Source organism: Nuphar pumila, chromosome 12 (assembly GCF_984573655.1).
Source record: "Nuphar pumila chromosome 12, dmNupPumi1.hap1.1, whole genome shotgun sequence".
Taxonomy (NCBI): Eukaryota; Viridiplantae; Streptophyta; class Magnoliopsida; order Nymphaeales; family Nymphaeaceae; genus Nuphar; species Nuphar pumila.
In genome coordinates this window covers 58,394,625-58,421,205 of record NC_143260.1, presented here as the reverse complement: position 1 = coordinate 58,421,205, position 26,581 = coordinate 58,394,625, and the positions used below count along the sequence as shown (strand labels likewise).

At 35.8% G+C, this 26,581-nt stretch overlaps 1 protein-coding gene across 2 annotated transcripts; it reads right to left on the bottom strand.

Moving 5' to 3' along the window:
* Positions 1-8,951: 8,951 nt before the first annotated feature.
* On the bottom strand, positions 8,952-26,270 carry LOC149820938 (cell division cycle protein 48 homolog). Of its 2 annotated transcripts, XM_089983174.1 has the most exons (9): positions 26,092-26,270; positions 23,253-23,418; positions 16,782-17,010; positions 15,917-16,683; positions 15,598-15,819; positions 15,412-15,483; positions 14,792-15,073; positions 14,070-14,429; positions 8,952-9,497 (listed from the first exon to the last, which is right to left on the bottom strand). In XM_089983174.1, the coding sequence occupies exons 1-9, from the start codon at positions 26,133-26,135 to the stop codon at positions 9,195-9,197; spliced, it is 2,445 nt and encodes an 814-aa protein (XP_089839300.1). In that variant the 5' UTR covers positions 26,136-26,270; the 3' UTR covers positions 8,952-9,194. The 2 variants fall into 2 exon arrangements, with proteins under 2 accessions (XP_089839300.1, XP_089839299.1); XM_089983173.1 differs by lacking the exon at positions 26,092-26,270 and having other exon boundaries at positions 23,253-23,612.
* Positions 26,271-26,581: the final 311 nt, after the last annotated feature.

Genomic DNA, 26,581 nt, shown 5'->3' with positions numbered 1-26,581 from the left:
TTGAATTTGAATGTCTATAGTGTAGAGAATAGGACTATCCGATTCAGAGAGAGATGGTGGGTTCCTAAATCCCTCAGGGAGGAGTTGCTTGGTGATGCCCATAGGTCAAAGTATTATGTTCATCTAGAAATCACCAAGATGTTTAAAGACTTACATAGAACTTTTTGATGGAATGGGATAAAGCGTGATATCATGAATTTTGTAGCCAGATGTTTTACCTGCCAATAGATAGTGATCGAGCATCAGAGGCCTGAAGGATTATTGTAATTGTTGGATATTCTCGAGTGGAAGTATGACGATATAATGATGAACTTTATCATGAAACTATTGAAGACCTGTCGTTAGCATGATACTATTTAGGTGGTAATGGATCGTCTGACTAAGAGTGCACATTTTCAACCAATTAAAACCAATCAGACCTTAGAGAGCTTGACATAATTGTATAGTGATAAGATAGTCAAATTGCATGTAGTACCACTTTTGATAGTGTCTGATTGAAATCCTTGTTTTACGTTGTGCTTTTAGAATCAGTTGCAAAAGGATTTGGGTACCAGACTAAAGTTCAACATAACTTTTCATCAATAGACCAATAGGCAATCTAAGATAACTATTTAGACTCTTGAGGATATACTTAGAGCATGCACATTGTATTAGACAAGAGAATGAGATAGGCATATGAAGCTTGAGAGTTTTTTTATAACAATAACTATCATGCCCGTATCGGTATGGTCTCATATGAAGCTCTGTATGGTAGGTCGTGTAGATATTCTATGTGCTAGGATGGTGTTGGGTCTAGGACAGTGGAATCTCCAGAGGTGATTCAACACTACTTAGATCAAGTGAGATTGATTCAATCGTATTTGATTGCAACACATATCTGACAAAATAGTTATGCAAATCAGAGGCATAGGGAGCTCAATGTTATACTATGAGATCACGTACGAAGAGCGTTTTCAGTACGTGGGACCTTTTAAAATTTTATAACGGATTGGTGAGTCGGCATATCGAGTGACACTTTCACCTCAATTTTTCTACATTCACAATATCTTTCACATCTTGTTGTTGAGAAAATATGTATTAAATACCTCGCATGTTATTCAGTACAAGGCAGTCAATATACAGAAAGACATGATAACAGATAAGAGACCTGTGGAGATTGTGAATTTTGCGAAGAATATGCTTCATGGTACGATTTCATTGGTGAAAGTGTGTTGGCAACATCACGGATCAGAGGATGCACCTGAGAACGATATGCGTGGGCGATATTCATACTTATTTGGTACGTTCTAATTTCGTAGATGGAATTCTTTTAAGGAGGTAGAAATGTAATACTTAACTTTTTTCTAAAATAAAAAATTTAATTTAATTTAATTTAATTTTAATTTTTAATGTAATTTTGTTAATAATTAATTAATTAATAATATAAATTAGTATATCATATTGGATCATGAATCCTTTAGATAGGATCTATATTCCATGTGGGAGATCACTTTTAGAGTCCAAACTTTTAGAATAATTAATAATATAGGTAAGTTAATTTGGAGGTTATCTTGTTGACTTAGAATACATTTGGAAACCTTCTATAGAAGTTAGGATAAAGTTTAATTACAAAACTTTATCCGAGGTGGGGCATTCCTAGTGGAATCTCTTAGAAGGTTAGGTCTCCTAATAGGATGGCATAACTCCTCTTTATTTAAGGAGGGATTGAGTCTCATAGACCCATTCACATTTTTTGGAGAGAAAAAGAAGAGAGAGAAATAAAAGAGAGAGAGTAAAATATTAGGAGAGAAAGAAAGCAAGAAAGAAGAAGACCCGCCAACCCTAGGTATTGATTTCTTTTCTATGATTTTTTTTATGATCGACCGTAGGATTTGATTATACTCAATTTCCCTTTCGTTTTTAAGTGTTTGATATGATACAAGGTCTCTACCTTGGTCTTGGACATCAATCACTTGCATTAAGGAAGAAATTTTTTATCTCTTTCATGTTTCGATGATATTTCAAGAGAGCGTTGGTCTATTTTCATCTTTGTTCGTGTGTGCAATATTTTATTCATTCATATTCGTATTAATGTATGAGATTTTACATTGTTCAACATGTTTACGATTTAAAATAGATCAATCAAACATGAAATCATGTTTTACGATTCGATTTAAGTTGTATTACTATTTAAAACCCTATTTTGTTTTTGTAATATTCATTTTAATTCATGTGAGAAATTCAACCCATTTTTTCAATGAAAACCAATTTAGATTCGAGTTTAAATTCATGTCATGTGCTAAAATTGATGTTTACAACATGCTTAAATGTGTATATGCATGGATACAATGTGTTTTTTATGAATTAAAATCATTGGATGCATTTTTTATGAAAATCATAAAGTTCTTGATGTGTTTATTGAAAATTGCATGCTTTTTTGTATTTTTATTCTGACCTATTGTAAAAAAAATCTAGTTCTCTATATCAGTTAAATCATAAATCTTAAAAAAAATTGAAAATGTTTTATATATGAAAGCAATCTCAAAAAAAAAAAAATAGGCTCAAATGAGTTTCGGGTTAAGAGATACGACCTCCATATGTCGACATAGAATTTTTACCCTGATAAAAAATCTGTGTAGGCTACAATAAAAATATTGTAGATTAATTCTTTATGGTTTGAAAATTAAAAATCATGAAAGTTTGGTTAAGAACCTATAATTTTTGAAAAATAATCTGTTAAATAATAGAAATAGCCTGTATCACAAAATTTGTAATTATTTATGAGAAATGAATTTAAGTATGAATTTTTAGAGACTTATGTCAGACATGTTAGGCCAACCCTACTAAAAATCTCATAATTTATTTATTTTTGTATGATACATAGATGCTTTTTCTTTGTAAAGACCGAACTGGATAAGACAGTTATGTGAACAGAAAACAATTAATGCCTTTAGAATTTTTATTCCCTGATTCAGAATAAGTTTAGGTTTGGATTTTTCATGTAGACAATTAACATGCGTATGAATCTACAGTAAAAATTGCATATCCAAAATTATTTTATACGATTTATGATTGATTTTTTAAGAATAGGTGGAATTCTATTTTTTTATAGTTTTTGCATATAAACTGTTTTGACATGTTTGCATGTAATGTGTTGAATTGCATACATGTAATTATTTTGTATTTGAACCAAATGTATTATGTACAACATAATAATAATATATAACATGATGTGATGTTATATGTGCTTATAAAGATTATGTACAACATGTTTTGGTACGTGGCTTGTGAGCATGATATGTCGCATAATGTAAAATGCTTACTTGAATGCATGAGACACTTCGAAAGGTAAACCAGATTATATTGTGGCTTATTATTAAGCTACATGTAGGCTTATTGAGGTTGTGTGCTAGTGCAATATTGTTGTAATAATAATGTGAATGTATTATTCATATTATGTTATGATGTATATGATTAATTGTACTTGTTGGCACACAATGATATATTGTTATGACCGAGTGAAATGGTAACCTAATCGGATGATGCATGAGGTGTATATTATATATGTGTGGATCCATTGTCTTCTTGTGGAAAGAACATATGATAATTTAAAAGAGGTATAAGAGACATGAACAATGTATTAATAAATTTGATTCCTTGATTGCCCTCTGATGATAGTGGAATCCTTAGATAGCGGTCATGAGAAACTATGAGGATACTGAATGTCGTGGGCGTTGTTTACCCCAAGAACCTGATATGGAGGTTCGTGTTTCTAACCACGATTATAAGAAACTTTTCACCATTTTGTTTGGGGAGGGGATGGTGATGTTGACTCAACTGTAGCATATTGATATACTAAGAAAAGTGGATCAGAGGGTGCGGAGGCTCTTTTCATCCCGACATTGGGTGATGATGCCCAATGTTTTGGCTTAGGGTGATGATGCCTAAAGTCGGTCGAGGAACATGTGTGAAAACCTAGTGCATAATGAAATACAATTGTGTGTAATTAATATATAGCTAGGATCTACCTTGGACCTTGGAGATTTTACCCATGTCAGTATTCGCAGAGTAGTCAAGAGAATAATATAAATTGGTTTGTATTAAACATGTACATGCATTTAAAAACAATTGTCTATATAGAGATAAAAGTTAGTTATATAATTTGCATTGGTTTGTGCATCGTATATGCATTGGCACATGCATCGTGTATACATTGATTCCTGTATCATGCGATATTGCAAATATGACTAAATTTGTTCATGGTGCAAGCATAATCTAAATTATTGTGTTTATAATACTTTCTAAACTTGATGTTTGATTGATTTATGTTTTATTCTTTTTTGTTGAATAATGTGAAATTTCATACGAGAAATGTGAGTTCTCACCCGTCATTTAATATTTTTCAAATGTTGAAGCTCAAGTTTAACTGAGTAAAGTGATGACGAGACTGACTTGCTAGAGATTGTGGGATTTATGATGGTTGTTGGGTTTTTAATTGTTATGAGATTGATTTAAACTTTGTGAACTTAAAGTTAAAGTTTATTAAGTTTTAGTTATGGTTTGAATTATTTTATTTTAATTTGTGATTTGAAATTGATGGTTGGTGTGTTGGAAAGTGAATATCTGATGTGTCTAAGATTCGTGGGATATTTTTGGCATTCATAAAAAAAAGTTATATTTTGTATTTTTAAGAGAGGGTTTTGGTCTTTGGTTGTCTCTTTCACGAACTTAGTTCTAATATTCTAACGCTAGTACTTATGCACAAGCTGATCTCCTAGAGCTTAGTAGGACCATGGATCAGTCTTGACGTCATTCACTTCTTTTTTAAAAAAATTTATGTTTTTGGGAGTGAATTTGGGGCCTTTACATATTCAGATTCAATAGCAAAAAATCTAAACCATAATCCAATTATAATCGTATATGGTTTTTTGCATTACCAAATGCAACTAAACATGAATGAATTTGGTCAGATATCAGATAAAATCAGATTCATTGACATCCCTACTCCCAGGGATTATATTCAAAACATGTGCATTGCAATGAACCAACTCTAAGCCCAAATTGGATTCAGTGGTTGAACCAAAAGCTATCAATCACCTGAATTGGATTTTTGCATTGAAGCTAGAATTAGCCGCTCCTCACCAAACCTTCTTCCACATCACATGTACTATTCCCAATGGTAAACCGGGCGTCTCCATGTAACATGAAAACCTAAAACATAAAAGAAAGAAGTACCAGGCAGCACTTAATAGCTGGTCGAAAGACTGCTTGAAGCCCAAAAAATCCACTTGCTAAATGGAACTTGATTGCATTATGGAAACTTGATCAATCACAAAGAAAGATATGCAAACTTGATTGCATCATGGAAAATATGCGACTTTAGCTGCTGTAGCTTTTACAACTCGTATTTGCCCCTTAGTAATTTGATTGATCGAAATTATCAAAAAAAAAAAATTTATTGTTCAAAACTAGCACTTTAAACTTTTCAGCATAATTTAAAATTACACTTATGTTTTGAAACTTTTTGAAAATGCACCTAAACTTTGTTATGGTTAATCGAAAAAAAAAGTACAGCTTTGGCATTAGATTTATATTTAAATCTCAATTATTACCATATTTTATTGAATACCGTTTTCTTTAATCTCTTGAAACTTTTAGCTCTCTTCCATACGCATGACAGTGTTGACGACCTAGCTAGATATAAGTATGTTTTAAAGATAAATAAAGAGCAATAAAAATAAAAAATAAGGAAGAAAAATATCAAATGAAAGCCCACCTATTTCGTGAGCCTCTGAGGCAAGTAGACCTAGAAGGCGTTAAGGGTGTATGCTTCTAAGCTTCAACTACAGCTCTTTTCAACCATGGGCATAGGGAATCTTTAGGTAATATTAGGTCTCACTAATTTGATTGTTTTGTTTTTAACTCCAAAATCAAATGCTCCTACCAGTAATGATTTTTGTATTCCCAATCTCAACTACTATCCACAACTCGATTGGTGTGATATATATGTTAACTTTGAAATTAAGAATAAATAAACTTCCTACCTAAATAGAGATTTTATTGACCAAAATCTTAATTGCAGTGTAGTTGTCAAGAATCATAAAACCTGCTGATCTGCTTAGCAAGATAGACAATCACTCAAAGTCTTTTATTGACCTGTCTCAAAATTATGTCATTTTGAAGGATGTCTTTTGGCTCATTACTCACCCTTTTTTCATAGGTTTTTTGGAAAACCAGTTTTGGAGGAAAAAAATTAGTTTATGAAAATTGTTAGTCTGATCATGGAAGAGAATCTCTACAGGCTTTATATTGAGTAGAGCCACTTTAGAGGGCAAGGCCCTCAAGGTGCTTGTCAATTAGGTGTTTGTTGATTGAACTTTGGACTTGGATTTGACTTTGGACATAGACTCGGGTTCAACTTGGCTTTATTTGAATTGGTTTGACTTTGATTGTTGACTCCCATTATTTGTTTACCATTTTGGATGATTTTAACCATCTTAAATATGGTCTTCATAGCCTACATTTAATAGTTTGACTGGCCAGTCAAGGGTCATTTTTTTATCCATTTTCACCAAGTCCTAAACGATCTTATGTACAATGGGACTTGGTGGGCGTACGCTGGCTGTTTGGGCTTTTGTGACAATTTGGTTATTGGATCATTGAGGTCCAGTTCACTAGTCGTTTAACTAGGGCATCCATGGTCTACTCTATCCTACTTCTCTTAGCAATTTTTCTCTGCAATCGTTTGTATGTGCAAACGTCCTAGCCTATGTTGTCAGCATCGGTATAGGCCCTGAATCGTTGGGCCACCGATTCAGCTGTATCGGCTGATACCGATACTAATTTTAAAATAATATTAAAAAATATTTTTGTATTTTTTATATTTATTAAAAAATAACCGATTCAGGCCTGCAGCGTATTGAAATTCTGCTGATACGATGCTTATGAGCCACCGATACTGATAACATTGGTCCTAGCAAATGGGGTGGAATTCCCTTGTTTATGTTTTTTTTTGTCACATACCATAGATGTGATCTACAAGTTTTGTTTAGTGAAAACCTGCTTTTGGATTGCCAGAAACTGACCTGTATACAGGTTTTTTCCATGATCCAAAAATCAACGGCTATGAAGGAATCAATTTTTTTTACTCATAAAAACATGTCGTTTCATCAAAAACATTATCCAAGAGTCAATTCCTACTAAATTGAGCATGCTGAACACATCTATGAGATTAGATTGTTAAAGTACAATTGATTGTATCAAATACAAACTATATATATATGGGATAACATTTGGTAATGGCACCATAACAAAAGCCTGTGGAGATCCATGGCATGGGTTGTTTTGATTCAATCTGACATAATGGATGGATTCAACATGTTCAAAATAATGGGAACCAGATCATGTTTTTTCGGAGAAAAAATACAATTTTATCACACGAGAAAGTATCTCACATTGTAGGTCATTGATTTTTGAAGCCTTATCATCGGACTATCTAATAGCTGATTCCCACTAACCTAAACATGTAAGGTTAGTTTCATGAAAAAAAATAAAAAACTCATTTGTATGCAACGGTGACATGACCATATATATATATATATATATATATATATATATATCAAGGGAGACCATCCAAAGAAAAAAATGTGGATGGTCCAAAATCTCTAACCAATGATGATCAAACGACTCTTCTTCTCAATGTTTGAATGTTTCATCAATCGAACCCTATATATTGGCTGTTTATACTTTAAATAATAAGAAATATGCTTTATATGCAATATCTTTTTTTTACAGAAAAAAACTTTTCTAATATATAACAGGTTTTGATGGCTCACCATGCATTTAAAATTTTACAATACAAAGTATTGTCAGCTGTTGATTTTTAACACTTTTCAAAAACATATCTAAATATCAAAAATTCATAATATAAAAATTGTTGCTTATTACACAAATTATAAAATTCGAATATATAGAGTCCGATCAGTGAAATTTGGTCATGTCGACCTGACTGTCCGAATGAACTATAAATCATAGGTGTGGGTTGCATAGACTCAATTGGACCTCATAGATGGATTCAACATGGTCATAATGTTAGGAACAGGCTTTTGGAACATGTTTTTCAATGAAAAAACATGATTTTGTAGAGTTGATGTTTTGAGATTCCTAAAATCATGTGCACTTGTTATAACCAGGTGGTGGTGAGCAATGCAGCTTGTGTTGCCAGAGATGCCCGCCCTACGGGCTTGGCCAGATTCCAGCACAAAAGAACCGCTCACTGACTAGCCTCCTTAGTGGGAGGGGCCGCCCGACCATAGCAAACCACGTCTTTCTTTCGAAACAAATGTGACCAGCAAAAATCCACTAACCAAGCTATGTAGCAGTGAAAAAGAAGGCTCAAGTTCCCCGCTGCAAATCACTTTTGGTTTGTAATTAATGATTTTCATGTAGCGCATTGGGCTAGATCCTACAAAAACTTGTTACCCTTTACCCCAGACTACGGGAGCAAGGAGAACAGCTCCGAATTAGAACTTATTCAAACTCAAAAAAACTTCAGGTTTGGTTTCAGTCAAATCTAACCATAACAAACCCAGGTTTGGTTCTAGTTAAATCCAGCAACATAGGTCAAACCTAGGACATACCAGGTCGGATTGGAGCTCCAACTAGTTGCATTGAAATCCAGAATTATCAAGCCAAAACTGAAATTATAATATTCCTTTTTTTCAATTTTTTATTCACCGTAGCTGCCTAAAAAACCTTTATACCACGATATGCACCCAGATGCATCAAAGGCTGAACCAGAGGATGACAGACCCTAAATTGTGAGCATATTCATATAAGAAAATAGACCGCCCTAATTTCTGGGATACTAATATAATATAGGAAACGAATCAGATCATTTTCCTGTGGGTTCAATCAAGAAAAAAAGTGTACACCCACAAACGCATGCACGCACACACGGAGACAGCAGAATCTTAAACAATATGATCATCCTGTCTTCAATTTAATTTCTCGTGAAAAGAGCATCAGAAGAGATAAAAGTCATAAATAGAAAACAAAGTGTATCTATGCCCCGAATATAAATAAAAAATCGGGAAAAAAATTAAGGTACCCTTTTCAAGGTAAAGAAGAAAGAGCACTGGACTGTCAAAAAAACAGAAAGGGCATTACTTTCTTTCTCAAAGGACCACTTTGAGACATACCAAGCGTTTACAGCTTTAGTTATACAGGTCATCTTCATCTCCACCGCCAGTGGTGGCAAATGGATCAGAAGCCACAGTTGCAGTTGCAGATGCAGACTCAGGTCTATCTGGGAAATGGAACTCTGATCCCAACCCGCGAGACTGCTGCAACGTTTGAGCGAACAGTTGGTACTTCCTGATGTCAGCATCGCTCACGCTCCTCCGGGCATACTTCATGGATTCTTCAAAATGTGCTGGTTTTATTTCAGGAACTTCATCCGTGTCATCCTCCTCCATGGCTTCAGGGTTCTGACTCTTCTTACGCTCCCGTTCAATGTCCTGTTCCACAAGGAAAATAACAATGTTATACGGCGAAGTAACTATCCAGCATGAGCAAACCAATTTAAACACAAGCATAGAATACATCGTAGACCTGTACCATTGAATCACTTTTTTTTCTCTTCTCCTTCAACTCTCTTTCCTATAAGTTTAAACTAATTTGATGCGGCAAGGAGATGATGATTAAATATCAATACATTTTAGGGATGAACCAAAAAGGATAAAATAAAATATTGGACAGCAAAGAATTGAAGAAAATGGAAACTACTGGAATATGGTAATTATAATGCTATTTGCTAGCTTTGTAGAAAGGACACATGGCAACGCATTGTTCAAATCGGTGCAGACATCAGCCAATTCATCAGTATGGGACAAACTAACACAGCTTTTTTGAGGGAATAAACTAACACGGTTCAGAATGCAGAGAACAACAACGCAAACATTTATGATTAAAACGTTGAAGCAGCAGCCCCTTCTCTCGACAATCTAATCACCACAGATCTCTGAGACTGCACGGGGACAGTGGAGCAACCAGCCATGACGCGACTCTTCCTCACATCCATTTGTCCTCCTTGGGATTCCTTTACTCCAAGGATACAGATTTCTTTGGTGAAGATTTTGGCCCATTAAGATAGGAGTTTTCTTTGCAAGATTCTCCCCATCTTTTCTGTCGATATAGTTCTTGCCGAAAGAGCTCAGGTGACCCATACCATTGCATGCTCACTGCTGGTTTTCCCATTCATCATAGTCGTTGTTGACTATGTCTTCTTGTTCAGAGTCACTCTCCCAATGAGCGTAGCTGAGGTGGTTTGCAAAGATCCGAACCTCTGGCTTGATGCTTGGCCCTACCATATCCGGGTTTTTCACTTTTCTTGGTATGAATTCTTCTGGCATTGTTAGATCTTCCCATCCTAATCCAAGAGCAGTACTCGAGATACATCTGATCACCTTCACACCCTTCCTGGGGATCGGTTGGTACAAGCTGGCCGGATAGGAAACCCAGGTATATTTTCTTCCTTGGTACCAGTGTTGTGAAAAGCGTTGAGGCATAGCAAGGCGGTCCACCAAAAACCGAGGCGAGGCATAAAGCGTAAGCCTCAAATATTTTTTTTGAAAACTTTAAAAAAAATATCTAAAAATATAAATAAATAAAGAAATGCTTTATTGATAAAATAACAAACAATAAGAAATAGAAAATCTCAAATAAGTACTAAAAATATGAGATTAACATATAAAAGTAACTAAAAACTGATTACATAACTGGAAAATATATGAGATTAACCAAAAAAAGTTAAAATATACTAAGAAATTGATTACATAACTGAAATAACTGGAAAGTATATGAGATTAACCTACAAAAGTTAAAATATATGAGATTATTCTAAAAAATATAGATTAACATATAAAAGTAACTAAAAAATGACTACATAAGTGGAAAATATATGAGATTAGCCAACAAAAGATAAAATATACTAAGAAACCGATTACATAACTGAAAAATATATGAGATTAACCAACAAAAGTTAAAATATATGATATTATTCTAAAAAATAAGAGATTAACATATAAAAGTAACTAAAAAACTGATTACATAACTGGAAAATATATGTAATTAACCCAAAAAAGTTAAAATATACTAAGAAACTGATTACATAACTGAAATAACTGGAAAATATATGAGATTAACCTACAAAAATTAAAATATATGAGATTATTCTAAAAAATATGAGATTAACATATAAAAGTAACTAAAAAAATGATTACATAACTGGAAAATATATGAGATTAACCAACAAAAGATAAAATATACTAAGAAATTGATTACATAACTAGAAAATATATGAGATTAACCAACAAAAGTTAAAATATATGAGATTAACATATAAAAGTAACTAAAAAACTGATTACATAACTGGAAAATATATGAGATTAACCAACAAAAGTTAAAATATACTAAGAAACTTATTACATAACTGAAATAACTGGAAAATATATGAGATTAACCTACAAAAGTTAAAATATATGAGATTATTCTAAAAAATATGAGATTAACATATAAAAGTAACTAAAAAACTGATTACATAACTGGAAAATATATGAGATTAACCAACAAAAGTTAAAATATATTAAGAAACTAATTACATAACTGAAATAACTGAAAAATATACGAGATTAACCAACAAAAGTTAAAATATAGTAATATACTAAGAAACTGATTAGATAACTGAAATAACTGAAAAATATATGAGATTAACCTATAAAAATATTATTGATCATGTCTCATAAATCTTGTTGTAATTTTTTTGCACCTTGAGGGACAAAGGGCTGCGCCTCAAGGCGAGGCGTGCCTTTTGCGCCTCAAGGCGCGTTTTTGATAACACTGCTTGGTACCATTTGTTGGAAAATGTCTCATAGTCACAAAAGAGGGTTCTTCTCACTCTATGTCACATGGGTACAGGTGTGGGTACAGAGGGTACAACACTACAATTTCAAAAAATAAGGGTACGCAATATATATATATATATAGTAGATTGTATCGTCATACACCCAAAATGTCCGATTTAGTGTCGGGCGAATGCACGCAGTGATCAGCTGCATGCTTTTTTTTTTACGTTTTTTGGACTTTTAGCGGTTGTCTTGGACCGTCACTAAAAGTGTAACAAATGTAAAATAAAAAAATACACGGATGCGCTGGGCGCATCCAACCATGGCCGACGCCCAGCGCATCCGACATTACACCCATTCATATATATATATATATATAAGATTTGCAAAAAAATGAATACAAAGGATTTTATGTTAAATGATTGGGGGGTTGATTTGAAATTTTTGGATTGGAGGGAGGGGGACGAAATTTTTTTTAAGTGAGCTGGGTGGTGGACACGTAAGGGGGAGAGGACGAAAAGGGTCTCTCTCTCTCTCTCTCTCTCTCTCTCTCTCTCTCTCTCTCTCTCTCTGGTTCACTCGTTCAAGAAGGTGATGCAGAGAAGAAGATGAAGAAGAACGATACTCTCCCTCTCCTTATTCTTCCATCTCGTCCTCTTCATCTTTCTTATTCCTTCTCTTTCTTTCTTTTTCTTCTTCCTTTTCTTTTTCTCTTCCTCTTTCCTCCTCTTCTTCTTTCCACCTGCACTTTGACCCACTGTCAAACAAAAACAAAATAAAGTTTGATATTTGGGTTGGGTCCTGATGGACCTGACCTGATCCAGATCCATCACATACCTGTGTCTAGGCGTGTCAACACGGGTCCGTGGGCCTTCCAGCCATGTCCCTGTAACATAGTTCTAGGCCCTAGCTTTCCCAAGAATCTTATTTTTATGTCACAAATGACTACAGAAAAACATTTCTTCTTGATCTTTATTTTTGTGACAACAAAAGTGCCCTAGCCTTAGTAGCTAGCATAGCCTTTCATGATATATCTAAATATATTCAAATTGATTATCACTTTAAGTGGAAAAGTCGAGAATGAGTAGGTAAAAACAGAATATGTGATATATGAGTTGAAGTGGTTAATATTTTCATGAAGGGTCTATCTAAAGACAGATTTTGATTCCTACGGGGTAAGTTGTGCATGCCAGAAACACATCATCAACTCATAGAGGATTATTACTTGAGGTGGAACAAGGGTATTTTCATCATTTTATATTGTTAGGTCCCTTGGGGTTCGTGCCAGATATGCGACACTCATGCACTCGATGCTTTATTTTTGTGTTGTAATTTTTACCTTTTCCTTTTGTTTATGTGTATATATATTCAGCCATGCCACCTAGAGTGGCATCCATACATAGTTTTTCTCAAAAGGACATCCATATACATATAATGTAATGTATGTATTTATAATTTTTCTCAATCAAGCGTTCATAGGTACATGCATACGTAATTTTTATCAAAAAACATATATACATACATATGCATATATATATATATATATATGTATAGCTGTACCCCCATACCAATACTTTTAAAAATTCCTGTCATACCATATGTACCCACAACCACACCCCTACCCATACCTATGTGACAGAACATGAGTGACTATGTTATTCCTTTGTAATGACCGTTATTATGGTATCTCATATTAATACCAGAATGACTGCAGCCCCACACTAAGCAAGTCATCTGGGACTAGAGCTCTCTCTCTCTCTCTCTCTCTCTCTCTCTCTCTCTCTCTCTCAAGAAGGCGCTTCTTCTCTCTTCCTCCATTGAAGGCTATAACAAACTATTAGCTAGCAGTTCATTTTTCAATAACACTGACAGCATTAACAATAAATAGGACACTCAAGAATGACAAACATCTTGAAGATTCATAACAGAAAGGCAATTTAAACCACTAAAAATACAGCCACACACACAATCAGCACCTTGAACAGATAAATGATGACCAACACATTAAATGCATTTCCTACAAGGACCCATACTTACAGAAAATCTGCTGGTATGAATGTAGGTTTCCTTTTTCTAACTTGAGAAAATGCATATGATTCTTCTCATTAACATTCAGCTAGAATTTTGAAGGATGTAAGTGGAACGAAACCATTGCCAAACAATTAAGGACAAGGGAAAAGACTTTACCTTCTCAATGCTCTCTCTAATAGCGTACTTGCAAGCTCTCTGGCAGATTTCAGTAATGTCAGCACCACTAAAACCTTGAGTGTAGCGTGCCAAAGTAGAGAGGTCAACATCTTTTGAAACAGGTGACTTGCGTAGGCAAGCTTTGAAAATCTGCAGGCGAGAAGCCTCATCTGGCAAAGGAATGTAAATCAACTGATCCAGACGCCCTGGCCTAAGCAATGCAGGGTCAATAATATCTGGCCTATTTGTGGCACCAATTATGAAGACAGTTTTCTTTGCTGTCATGCCATCCATTTCAGTCAATAGCTGATTCAAAACACGGTCCGCAGCACCACCAGCATCTCCAACAGAACTTCCACGCTACAGACAATAAGAACAGAAAAAGCAGAACTGGTTATTTAAGGACGAAACCTATCCATCCAAATAAGTGGTCAAGAGAATCTGCTACAGACTTCTGTATTAAAATGATAAGAATGGGGAAAGCAATTTCGTTGGTCAATGTCAATGAAAAAGGCTAATCCATCCAAATACTGAATGAAATAAAAGTGATCTACTTGGGAAACACAAAGTAAAAGTGACATTAGTAGTATCAATTTAAAACTGTGGTAACAAACAAATTACACAACACTAGTTCATTTTGAAATTCTCGTTTTACATTCTCAAACACCAAGAAAAACAACAAATGGTGAGCAATAAACTTAGAATTTCTCAAAAGAGCTTGCCTGAGTTGCAATTGAATCAAGTTCATCAAAGAAAAGGACACATGGAGCTGATTGCCTGGCTTTGTCAAATATCTCCCGAACATTAGCTTCGCTCTCACCAAACCACATTGTCAGCAATTCTGGCCCCTTAACACTAATAAAATTGGCCTGGCATTCATTTGCAATGGCCTTTGCAAGAAGAGTTTTACCACAGCCAGGAGGCCCATAAAACAGAACTCCTTTCGATGGAGACATGCCAAATTTCTCGAATTTCTCAGGATGCTCAACTGGATACTGTACAGTCTACAAGATAGAATAATCATACCATAAATTATTATTGAACAGAATGGTGTTAACTTCTAGGAGGAGAAACTTCCAGAACACTTTGTCAGCCGGTCAGGCTACTGACAATGATATATGAAAAGCTAACAAATTGCCAATCAATCAACATTTAAATACCTGTTGGATATCCAACAGCTAATATGTCAATTGAAATCAGCAATTCTTAAAACAAGACACATCCACATCTTCAAGAAACTAAGTGTTCAGAAGATTGCCCTAACATTTTGAGCATCGAACATTCATCTTGCCCTTTAGTATAGTATACATACAAAAAAAATACCAAAAGCAACAAAACTTACCTCCTGAAGTTCTCTTTTGACATTGTCCAACCCACCGATATCCTCCCATGAGACATTCGGAACCTCCACAACCTACAAAGAACAGTTTAACCATGACAATCCACGACCACACAGCACTCCCGCAACAAAACACAAACGTGGTATAGCAAAACACAAAGGGAGATGAAATACAAGAGCAAGACTCACAGTTTCACGTAAAGCAGATGGGTTAGAAGAGCCCAAAGCTGTTTGAAAGTGCTCATTTGTCACAGCCATCGAATTGAGCACCTCAGCATCAATTGTCTCATCCTCTAAGTCAATGACATCCATTTTTTCCCGAATGCACTGAAGAGCAGCCTCTGTGCAAAGAGCAGCAAGGTCTGCCCCAACATAACCGTGTGTGTCCTTTGCAACTCTTTCCAGGTCGACCTAATGTGAATTCCAATAAAGTAAATGTAGTCCATAATGGAGATAAGTGGTAAAGAATAAAACAAAAGAAAGGGAAAGCAAACAAAGGAGGTCTTACATCATCTGCAAGCTTCATGTTCTTTGTATGTATCCGAAGAACTTCCAACCGTCCAACCTCATCAGGAACACCAATGTCAATCTCCCTGTCAAATCTTCCAAATCTTCTGAGAGCTGGATCAATGCTGTTTGGTCGATTAGTAGCTCCAATAACAATAACATGGGATCGAGTCTTAAGACCATCCATTAGAGTCAAAAGTTGAGAAACAATACGCCTCTCCACTTCACCATGTGTTTTCTCTCTTTTGGGGGCTATTGAGTCTATCTCATCAATAAAGATGATGGAAGGAGAATTCTTTTCAGCCTCCTCGAAGGCTTTTCTCAAGTTGCTTTCACTTTCTCCAGCTAATTTGGACATAATCTCAGGTCCATTAATTAGGAAGAAGAATGCACCAGTTTCATTAGCAACAGCCCTGGCAATTAAGGTTTTCCCTGAACCAGGCGGCCCATAGAGCAAGATGCCTTTTGGAGGCTTAACCCCTATGGATTTAAATAGTTGTGGATGCCTGAGTGGAAGTTCAACCAGCTCCCTAATCTGAGCCATCTGCTTCCTAACACCACCCACATCATCATAACCAACTTCGTTCAATCTCTCTTCATCCTCACGTTTGACAGGATCTCCATCACAAAAGATCTCTGTATCTGGAGCAACAATGCAATATTCACCTGGATCTGTTTCAATGACTTTAAATTCCACACTCCGCATTCCTCCTCTTACAAGGAAAAGGTCACCCTTTCTCATTGGCCGATAGGATTCTAGGAAGTATGCTGCAATTAGAGAAATAAAATTAGGAAAATAACTGGTTCATAATAGAGAAACTAATAGATAATCTAAAAAGGAAGAGCCAGTCAGCAGTCATTCTTACGTTTAAGATAAGCATCAAACAGACTGCCCGTCACACCCTCAATTGTGTCATCTACTGGAAGTATGTGAACACGCTTTCCATATTTCACATCAGGACATTGATGCACGGAAACAACATCACCAAGGCGTACTCTCAAATTGGCACGAACAACTTTATTCATTCTAATCTTGGGTTCCTCGCACGTGTCATCAACAAGAACAATGCACACTGTGTCCCTCCTTTTTTTACCCTGTGAAGATGATAGCTGTTAAGATATATGTATTGTTGGGTATGTATTTACATACCAAAGTATACCTAAGTGTACTTGGTATATCCTTTTTCTTCGTATATTTTTTGAATTACCTTTTGTATTCTAGGTATATCTTTGGTATACCTATCAAGTGTAGCCTAGGTATTGTATAGGTTGAGTATACTTAAGGTATGCCATTAGGGGTAGAATAGGAATTTTACTTTATTTATTTACTAGTCATTACTTGAATGACTTTTTTGTTCTTTATTTTTTATTTTTTATATTTTTTTATTTTTTTTATTTTTTATTTTTTATTGTTTTTGGTCAAAATATGCTGACCAATCTAACCATTGGACCTCTCCCAACTAGCCGTTGGGCTAGTCCCTCATTTTTCTCCCTCTTCCTCTCTTATATATATGGGTAGATGTGTGCCTTGAATAGTGAGAGAGTGATGGGTAGTTTAGGTGTGTATGAGTGTGTTTGTGGTGAGGTTTTTCTTATATATTTTTGTTTATTTCACATCAATAAAAATATTTTAATTTTTTATATCTTGTTTCTTCTCTTGTATTTGCATGACCTATTGTATCTAGCCAAATGCATTTGGATTTCATCTATAATGTTATTTTTAGTTTCTTGTGTCTTAGGTTTCGTGCCATTTCGTGACATGATATCATAGCCAAGATATAATCATCTTGGTATTTGGCTTTTGGGGTGGATTCAAGATCCATTGCTCGAGTATGTGCTTCGGGAGGAATCTTGATCGCGGTACAGCTTGGATGCAAAGGAATCTTGATCCGTATGTTTTTTTAAAACTGTATATGTGTTTAATTTTGCTTATGTTGCCTATCTCATACATTATGTACATGAAAGCACTTGTTTATGGGTTTTTAAGAAATTTATTGAAAATTGTTTGGTGTTCCTTTAAAACTATTTTGATTGTTTTTATTCTTGATTGGTTATAAGTGTATATTTGAGCTCATTGGAATCATATGGTTTCTTGTTTTGTCTCTTTTTAAAATTTCAAACATGTATTGCATTTTTGTTCTAAACTTGGACTTAATTAAACTTGTATTAGTATTGTTTTTCATCTTGTTAAATATTTTAATGACTTAAAATATTTATTCTAATTTTGTATAATGATTTTGTGTGTTATTCACACGTGTGATCTTATGAGATCTTGCTTAACTTGTGTTTGAATTTTCTTTTATTTGATATGCTCTTATGTGAAGTATTAAGGTTGATCATGAGTATTTTGTTATATATTGGAAATTTGAGTTTGTATACATGATTTTGCCTTATTAATTTATGATCTTTGTGCATGTGTTATTGTCTTATTTTTACATACACATTAATCAATGATTTTGTTTATTCATGCATGAGGTTTTAAGAATGTTTTCTTCATTAGTGACTTGTTTTTTATGAGAATTATGCACTCATCTTTGTGGAGTTTATGTTGAACTCTTCTATGAGATTTATGAATGAATATTTTGTGAGTAATAAAATTAATATTTTTACTGTGTGTGATCTCTCTTGCCCTTGGTGGCTTGCACTCTTTTGACTTATTAGCATGTGTTTATGACCTCAGTAGTTTTGTGAGTGTACTTATTGCACTTGAATGATTTGTGTATTCTTTCCCTAGAGGGATTACATGTTTAGTGTATCGTGATCATTAGTGAAGTATTAATTTTTAATAGGTATTGTGGGGGCTCTCTTTGGAGACCGTTGTGGGTTTTGTGCCTTGTGGTTGTGTTGTTTCTTAGAGTTACAAAACATTCCCGTGTCTTCTCTACATGTTTTACATTGTGTGTTGCCTCACATGGGAATTTAAGTGTTATGCTTGTAACTTGTCATGATCTTGTCATATGATTGCAACTCAATTTATTGCATGGATTTGCTAAACTTCTTTGAGGATTCAAACTCTTGTTATTTGACTTGATTTGAAACTTTTATTTTCAAATCGGTTCTTTCTAGCTTCATCCTTTGGAAAGAGATGTATAAGGTTTTCCCATTTCCCCTTGGTTTTGGCTTAGTCCATCACTTTTTATTTGATACATCTATCATTTTTCCTTTCACCTTTTGAGGTGTGTTGTGTACACCTCATTGTTTTGTTAGTTTAGATTGCCGGTTTATGAATGTCATGTTGGCACTTAGTTTGGCTCTAACCTAAGTCACAAGGACTCGGCAAAGCAGGTGCCGCACCCGCGTCGATGCGACGCGACGCAGGTGCGGTCAACACGACCTGGGGTGCGGTCAACGCACCCAGGGTCATTTTCGTTCACATTTCGAACATTAAAAAAATGATGAAAAGGAGGATTAGGGCAATTTTTTTTTTGCCCTCATCTCTCCTCTCCTCTCTCGCGCAGCTAAGCTCGAGCCCTCTCCTCCCGACGCCCCGATGCCACCTCCTAGGCTCCTCCTCTCCCTCATCGCAGGTACGTACCCTCTGGCTCCCTCTCGCTCTCTTCTTGTGTCGGCAAGAGAGGGGCAGAGCATAAACTACTCATGATTAAGCAGTCACACAACAACAGTTATATATATTAACCACAAGGGGTAAACAACTTATAAGACAAACAACTACATTGGTTCTAGTGGTAAACAGTTCGTAGATTACGAGCTATGAGCCATTACATTTGTCATATAAACAATTCGTAGATTACGAGTTGTAAGCAATCATATTCGTCATAAGAGACGTAAGCCAACAAGTGTTATATTACTATAAGCACGAAATAGTTCAACCCAATAGCAAGTCACATGCTAGTATATCGCAACTAGCATAATGCTATCATCATAAGCATTTGACTAGCATGAGTAGATAATTATTAACAAAGGACTGCGTAACCAGTTCCACCACCAAGAGCAATGTCACAATAGGCATGCATAGCTCAACGAGTAGAAAGTTGAACTACCGAGCAAACAAGCATTTCACATCATAGTACGCACATCTCATAAATAGGTGAATAGTTTATATTTTTGTTCTGATTATTAGCTGGTCGTTGTGGGTACGCACAAGGCACGAAACGTAGAAACAGACGAGATCGATTCGGGGGATTATTATGCTATGTATTTTATGATACCCCAAATGACTGACTGAGTCCGCTCCTAAAGAGACGGTCAGTGACCAAGAGAATAAATCCCCAAAGGCATAAGTGGCGCATGGATGCATCCAAAGTTCTGCAGAAGTAGCCTGAGGGCTATCTTTGTAGCATTTTCCCTAACTCCGATGACTAGGGAATATGAGTCTTTTCCCATAACTGCCATTAAAGGACCTGTTCATCGGAGTTTTGTACCATCCATCATCTCTCTTAATGAACCGTGTCGAATGAACACGACGAGGGTTTCTTAACCGTTGTCTCATTCTATATGCTTTGGTCTTTTGACCCACTCGAGCATCTTGCCTGTGAAGGCACATAGTCACCCTTTAGTAAATTATACATACCAATGCACATTCGAGGCAACCACACACCTCTCATCCTACTCACCGAAGTACGCAACGTACCTGCTCAAAAGTACAACCGCGATGAGAGGGGTCAACTCATAGTGAGGGTAACAACATCACCATTTTGTGATCTCAAACACGTGTCATTGCACGTTCGAGGTAAACATAGACCTCTCATCTTACTCATCGTAGTAAGCAAAGTACTTGTTCAAAAGTACAACCACGATGAGAGGGGCATGAATTTCTCAAAAGAAAATCTCCACAACAATGCTTTGCTGATAAGATATGGTGTAACCATTCAAGTTCAAATTTGTCATGCTCAGGTCCTTTAGACCATCACGAGCCTCTTACCTGTTAGGCGAACATCAATATTACATGATTAATAGAAAGTGTCAAAACACGCCTCGAGGTTACTACAGACCTCTCATCCTGCTCCTCGTAGTTCAAACATATCGTACATGACTAAGGGTACAACTATGAGAAGAGGGGCATGGATTTCTCAAAAGAAATCCATCAATAATCGTCTCGTGAAGGAAGGAAAAATGCCAACTATCTTAGTTGGCCAGAAAACCCAATAACTAGGTCTCGCACTGGTCTAGCAATGGTGCATGTTCCTCAGTAGAACCTTTGCCCATCTTATGCACATGCCCTTAAACAGGGTTATCCGAATTGTATCGGGTACGCGAACTGAAGTCGTAAACACTTCTCCCAAACACATCAATTTGGGAGATTCAGCCGCTACCTCACAAAAGGCTTTCGAAATCCGCTTTATGAAACAATACGTTTTGAACATAGGTTGGTGCCTAAAAGTTATCCTTTTTGGAGAACCAAGTGCATAAGTGTGCATCATGCCTTTTAAGACAAAGGAATAAGTTGAAATACGCTCGAAGCTGCACTCAATGAGTGCAAGCTAACAAAAGAGTACGCATGTGCACGTTACAGTGTGACGAGACATTCAGCCCAGTGGTGAAAATGGGAACTATTCGCATTATACTTAGCCTGGCAATTGAACATGGGTAGACCCTTAGTCAGCTTGATGTTAAAAATGCATTCCTTCATGGAGATTTAAAAGAAGAGATCTATATGGCGCAACCTCAAGGTTACACAGAGAGAGACTCAAAAAGAATATGTATGCAAATTAACCAGAGCTTTGTATGGTTTGAAGCAAGCCTCCAGGTCATGGTTTAAAAGCTTCTCCTTAGAGATTCAGAACCACAGTTTCTTTCGTTCCCAACTAGATCATTCTCTGTTTATGTAACAGGGATGGTACTACTATGGTTTTCTTACTTATATATGTTGACGATATCGTGATCACTGGTAATGCTCCAGACTACATTCAATGAATTAAAGTTTTATTGAGTATGCGATTAAAAATGAAAGATCTTGGGAAAATGATATTTTCTTGGTGTAGAGGTGGACAGACAGGATGAAAAAAAGTCATTAACTCAACACAAATACAATCTTGATCTTCTGGCTAAAGCAGGAATGACAAATTGCAAACCTCTGCCTACACCCAGTGTTGTCAACCAAAAGCTCAATATTTGATTGTAAGTTATATCCTGATTCAATCAAGTATCGCAGTTTAGTGGGTATGTTACAATACCTTACTTTTACTAGACTAGACATTGTATATTATGTTAATCAAGTATCTCAGTTCATACATGAACAGAAGACTGGTCACATGGAAGTTGTCAAACGCATCCTTCATTACCTAAAAGGCACGGTGGGTGATGGACTCACATATATACAAACTTCATGAGAAACACCAAAACATGACATATTGGCCTATACAAATGCAAATTGGGCAAGGGATCCAGATGAGAGGTCTGTTTCAGGATACTGTGTTTTTATTGGGAGAAATCTTGTCTCATGGAGTAGCAGAAAACAGAAGGTTGTGGCAAGATCTAACACAGATGCATAGTATAGATCTATGGCAGCTACCACAGCAGAAGTGACCTGGATTAGGCCTCTACTTACAGAGATGAGAGAGGATATCTCATGTTCGACACTTATGCGTGATAATAGAAGTGCTATACAAATTGCATTCAATCATATACATCCCAGTCGGACTAAGCATATTGAGATTGACCAACATTTCATCAGACAAAAGATAGCATACAAAGAAATTGAACTGTTTTATGTGTCTTAAGAAGACCAAGTTGTTGATACGTTCACAAAAGGTCTCACAAGTCACAGTTTCTAGTATCTGAAGAACAAGTTGCACATGGTTCACTCCCATGCACAACTTGAGGGAGGGTATTAGAATATGGACCGGATATGGATCCAATAAAAGATTCATATCATCCATACCCATTCACGGGTTTTATATTCTAACGTAATATGTATTACTAATATAGGGCACTTTCGTCCATGTAAAAGTATTGAGTCTAATGAAGGATTACCACAGCCATTAAGAAAATACATAGAGGTTGTTGATTCCCAGAAAGCTCTCTTCTTCCTCCTTGCTCTTTCTTGTATTTTCAACAGAGCATGTCAATTCATCATCAGCAGTTTTATCAATCGGTAGTTTAGGTGTGTGTATGAGTGTGTTTGTAGTGAGGTTTTTCTTGTATATTTTTGTTTATTGAACATCAATAAAATATTTAATTTTTTATATCTTGGTTTTTCTCTTATATTTGCATGGCCTATTGTATCTAGCAAAATGTATTCTTATAATGCATTTGGATTTTATTTATTTTGTTATTTTTAGTTTCTTGTGTCTTGGGTTCCATGCCATTTCATGACAATAGCATGTAAAGAGCAATCTAACCAAATATCCAGCATTACTAAAGTTCAAAGTCAATACCTTGATCAAAATGGTATCTCCCCTGAAAAACTGAAGCTTATCCATTGTCACAGAATTCATCGCAACAACGGAATTGTCATCATTCGTAGCTTCATCAACAATAAGTCTGTTGGGAGCCTTTTTACGCTCTAGAATTGCAGTGCTAAAATCCCTCTTTGCCCCCTTTCTGTTGCAAGCATGTAAGATCTTATAACAAAATCTAATGTAAAACGATGGGCACATGAAAGACAATTTAGCAAGAAAGAGCTCGTAATGAGAGTGCTCTTGCACATTGAACCATACTCACCAGATGGGAGAAAAAATATGAAACCACTAACAAAAGCTTAAAAAGCTACTGGCAACCTTCAAAATTCTATAACTAAGTTTGCATCTAGACATGACATGATTAGGAAGAAACAGATAGTTAAAAGCAATGTCAACCAGCAAACACTGTATGAATTACCCGAAAATGCTCTCCAGTCACAGCTTCTTGACTCTTGGGTATTGTAACAGTTGAAAGACAGAATAATATCAAAGAGATCTCTGACAAACAATCAGTCCGACACAAAAAAGAAAAAGAGAACACATAGCACCATTGATCACAGAAGGCAGGCTGCTACAACCGAATCTGGACATGCAGTGCTAACAAGGCTTTCAATAGTCATTAGGCAAATGTACACATCGGTACAAGGTCCAATAAAGGAAACAAAGTTTCATTGGCAAGAATAAGAAGAAATTGATTACAAAAGAAATATTACTACACAAAAAGGCATGACTGAAAAGCCAAAGACAATAACCACTACAAATAGAATAATGAAGCCAAATGAATCAAATATACTCCAATCTGTGACATATCCAATCCATGTTAGACCGTACATACAACGGAAGTAGATATTATACATTCTAAAGAAGTATATATACAGCCTTTCCATGCAATATAGAGAACTTGAGGATTCAGCATCCCACTTGAGCATCAACCAAGCAGAGAAGCACCAGCATGACATCATAAACCATTTAACACAACAAGGTCTGATCCAATGAGGGAAGTACTGCTCCATCATTTATACCAATGTTAGCATCCTCAATATATGCATGCTAGGGTGTCGCAATAGGGAGACTAGATGACCGTGTGTATGCTATGCTCAATAACATTTTTAGTTGATAGTGTTTGCATATTCATGATAGGATTCTGCTCATTTCAATCAGAAAAACAAAATGACGTTCAAACTCAAAAACAAATTACTGATCGCCAACCATGTCACATGGACATGAAATGTGACACTGAACATGACAAGCTTACAGAAAGAAAGAACAAAGTTTCATGTAATTTTTTCTTAATCTAAACCTATAGATGTGTTTATCATAGTTTTACTCAATACAAAACATGTTGGATTAGGTGTTTTTCATGCCTATATGTGTTTTTTAGAGCACTAAAAGATCAATGGCTTATATTGTACTAAAACTTGATGATAAAAGATTCGAGTTTTTTCGTAAAATCAATTCAATCTAGAGCATGTTGTTAGTAAATAAGCAACAATAGACAGAACTACAGGTTTACATTAAGCAAAAATCACCTGCAACAATGATGTTTTGTAGCCTTGTTACAGGATCCTAACAAAAAATGAGTCCTAAAGAACATCTCTCTCTCTCTCTCTCTCTCTATATATATATATATATATATATATATATATATATATATATATAACTGCATAATTACAATGATTTGACACAGGACATGCACACGACCGTGACATGGGTTGCCAGAGGTGACGAGCCTCTTTGACTTGTTACATGTGATATAAAGCATGCAGATGTAAAAGAAGAAGAAGCAAACAAAGTAACACAACAAAAAACAAAGGGGTGAAAGTCTTCTCGAACACAAATAGAAACAAATAAAAGTAACACAACCAAAAACAAAGGGATGAAAACCGTGTCAAACACAGACAAACAGCCCCCATGAGCTCAAAGCCTGAAAGCCCCACTTGCCAAAAGGAACGCGTTCATACCATCAACCACAATAAAGTATCACAAAGTGGAAAGAAAATAAAAAGAAACCTATAGTCCTCTAAATTTGGTAAATCATATCTACAAGTACAAAAAATATAAGTCAATTGACCACAAACTACGTATGATTTTCCCTTTTTTCTTTCGAATCGAACTATTCACTACAAAGAACTAGCCAAGGCCCAGAAAAATAATTGGTAAATGCCAAGAAAAAGTTTCCCTGATCAAGTAATTGGTTGATTTAGAATCAAAATTCAAAATTCCCTTAGGAAGAGGGGCAGTTGGCCTAGACAGGCACCAGAAGAAACTGGCTTTGATGCCGTCAACGATCTTCCTAAAATCTTCCACGAATTCTTTAATTGGATGAATGTAGCTACAAGGGCAGCTTCCACTACGAGCCTCTTTTATTTTTTATTCCATTTTTTTCTCCCTACATAACATACAACTCCTGAAATTGAAGACAAAATACCTAGTTGCTCTCCATTCACAAATTCCCTCCCTCCCCACCCACCCCCATCTTTAATTTCCGCCATTCTCAATCCAATTTCACAGACAAATAAAGACCGACATCAAATTTAAAGCTACAAACAACAGAATCATAATGAAAAGAGGAAGAACCAGGAAATATGGAAGATAGAACGCCAGAACTACGCATTGGAAAATTCTACCGTCCCTCCCCATCCCAATTCGTATCAATAACACATCGTCAGAGAGATCGAAAACCCTAGCTCTACCATCCATGAATCATCGTCACTCCCGACGACTAACGGGGAATTAAAAAACAACGATACGGAAACCAAAGGGCTCCAAGAAAGCAGGAAGAAGAAGAAGAATAATAAGGGATCGATCAACTCACGGTTCGGAGGAAGGCCCCGCCGCCTCCGAGATCGATCCCGCCATGGCTCAAGATCTCTATAAGTTTCTCAGAGGATCCGAACGGAAAAGAAACGAGGGGAACGGTAGGAGAGCTGCGTGCACGCGGCCAATTTATAGGCGCAGATAAAAAAAAGGGCAAAAAAAAACAAGGAAGAAAAACAACGGTTTTATCGGAGGGGCAGAAAAATATCGGCGTCAATCGGGTTTGGATCGGACCCGAACATGGTCCCCTGATCTGAGTCTGAATGTTATTTCTGGATTTGGATCCTTTAACTAAAATCCCAATGTGCATTCGGGTTGGATTTAGATCTGCTCAATGGGATTACTTTCGGAAGATCATTATTTTAATTGAGATTGAAATTGATCTGGATCAAAATCCGATCTGTTTGCATTTTTTTTCATGCAAATAGCTAGTTTTTCTTCTAATTTTGTGAATCCAATCCTATCACTTGTATTTCAAATCTGGATTC

Bases quoted from the DNA above. Each gene is read 5' to 3' on its own strand.
- LOC149820938 (XM_089983173.1), bottom strand. From the start codon at position 23,474: ATGTGCCCATCGTTTTACATTAGATTTTGTTATAAGATCTTACATGCT. The intron at 16,684-16,781 runs GTAAGAATGACT...CTCTAATTGCAG, and splicing joins GTTTGATGCTTATCTTAAAC to CATACTTCCTAGAATCCTAT. The intron at 15,484-15,597 runs GTGAGTCTTGCT...TGTTCTTTGTAG, and splicing joins CATCTGCTTTACGTGAAACT to GTTGTGGAGGTTCCGAATGT.